General features: G+C 45.1%; 1 protein-coding gene across 1 annotated transcript in view; it reads right to left on the bottom strand.

Moving 5' to 3' along the window:
* Positions 1–1,398, bottom strand: part of LOC101855746 — a gene marked incomplete at its 3' end in the record, with an annotated part of 59,554 nt that overhangs the window by 42,718 nt on the left and 15,438 nt on the right. The window contains 1 exon segment of the mRNA XM_013087379.2: positions 36–189. Within this exon segment, the coding sequence (XP_012942833.1) occupies positions 36–189 (154 nt within the window).

The following is a 1,398-nucleotide window of genomic DNA, read 5'->3' as shown; positions in this document are numbered from 1 at the left end:
GGGGGGGACTAAAGTACTGTATTCTCGTGCCTCACCTGTTTGCTGAAGGTAGACATGAGGACCGGCACCTCGCCAAGGTAGCGTCTCTTGGACGTGATCTTCATGACCAGCTCGCTGTGACTGAGTTCCTCAAAGACCGTGAAGTAAACCTTGACCCTTGTCTTGCCCTCTGGCAGCTGACACATCAGCCTGGGAGACAACACTTGAAGATGAGGAGATTGAGCACGACTATGCGTCAATCTTACAACTTGAAGAACTGGGTGTCTTCAGGGGAAGTGGCAGAACCAGCATAGTACAGGGGATGGAAAGACGGGCTAGTCACCAAAAGAACACCGGAACAATCAGCAGATGGACTCTGAGGTGGACATAGGAGCGGGGAGCGGAGGTACGTATGGCAATGTCCGGAGTGCTAGGATGTAGTTCCCAGGATCAAGTAATCAACAAGTAATCAACAAGTAATCAACAAGTAATCAACATAGGGAAGACGGAGATACACAGCTTTAACCCCAACACATTTGATGATGCCACATTTATGCTACATTGCTCGATAAGCAAGGGTCGAATTATCAAGTAATTATACTTAATATTCCTATATGGCGCAGAGACCTGGACTTTGACTAGGAAAGAGGAAAACAAAATAAATGTGTTTTTGTTTTAGCTTTAGTAGAGGTTTTACGGTACCTTAACTGCATAAGGTCATATGAGCACCAGGAGATTAGAAGTGAAACAAGAGAGTAACAAACACAAAAAGAAGAAGGGGAAATAAGGACGATAGATGTTTGATAGGAAAGAAGAAGCAAACCACACCAGAGCACCCGCCAGCCACCCACAGACATGTGTTTGAGATGTGGGGCTACCGCGGAACGGCCAAAATAAGTTGGAAAACAAAAAAGGCAAACAAAGAGGTGTATCAGATTCTACACACAAGACAGACCCTGCTGAACAAATAAAATGGAGAAAAATACAATACTGTGGCCTTTTAAAACGTCGCGAGACCTATGTGAAAGAGGTGCTTGAAGGAAAGATGTGGGACAGGAGAGTCAGAGGAAGGCAAAGAATAACATGGATGGACAACATAAGAACATGGACTGGCCTGGATATAGCAGAATGTGCAACGGCAGCTCACGACCGTGAAGGATGGAGGGTCATTACACGTCAACCTCTGAGTCAGAGATGACACCTCCAGGTATCCAGGTATATATACTTAGTGTGGCTAATGTAACCCTCGTTAAATGAAGAGGGAATATGTTGAGTGTGGCATAAACTTCGTCTCGATTCCTCTTGATCGCAGTCGGAGATGAAATAATTTAGCTGCGACAAATACAAATCACATTATACATGTATTGTATGGTCGCTTTTAAGCAAAAGGGGGCTATCCCGAAAAAGCTGGGGGGGGGG

The sequence above is a fragment of the Aplysia californica genome, unplaced genomic scaffold, assembly GCF_000002075.1.
Source record: "Aplysia californica isolate F4 #8 unplaced genomic scaffold, AplCal3.0 scaffold00581, whole genome shotgun sequence".
NCBI lineage: Eukaryota > Metazoa > Mollusca > Gastropoda > Aplysiida > Aplysiidae > Aplysia > Aplysia californica.
This window is presented reverse-complemented; position numbering and strand designations above follow the sequence as displayed.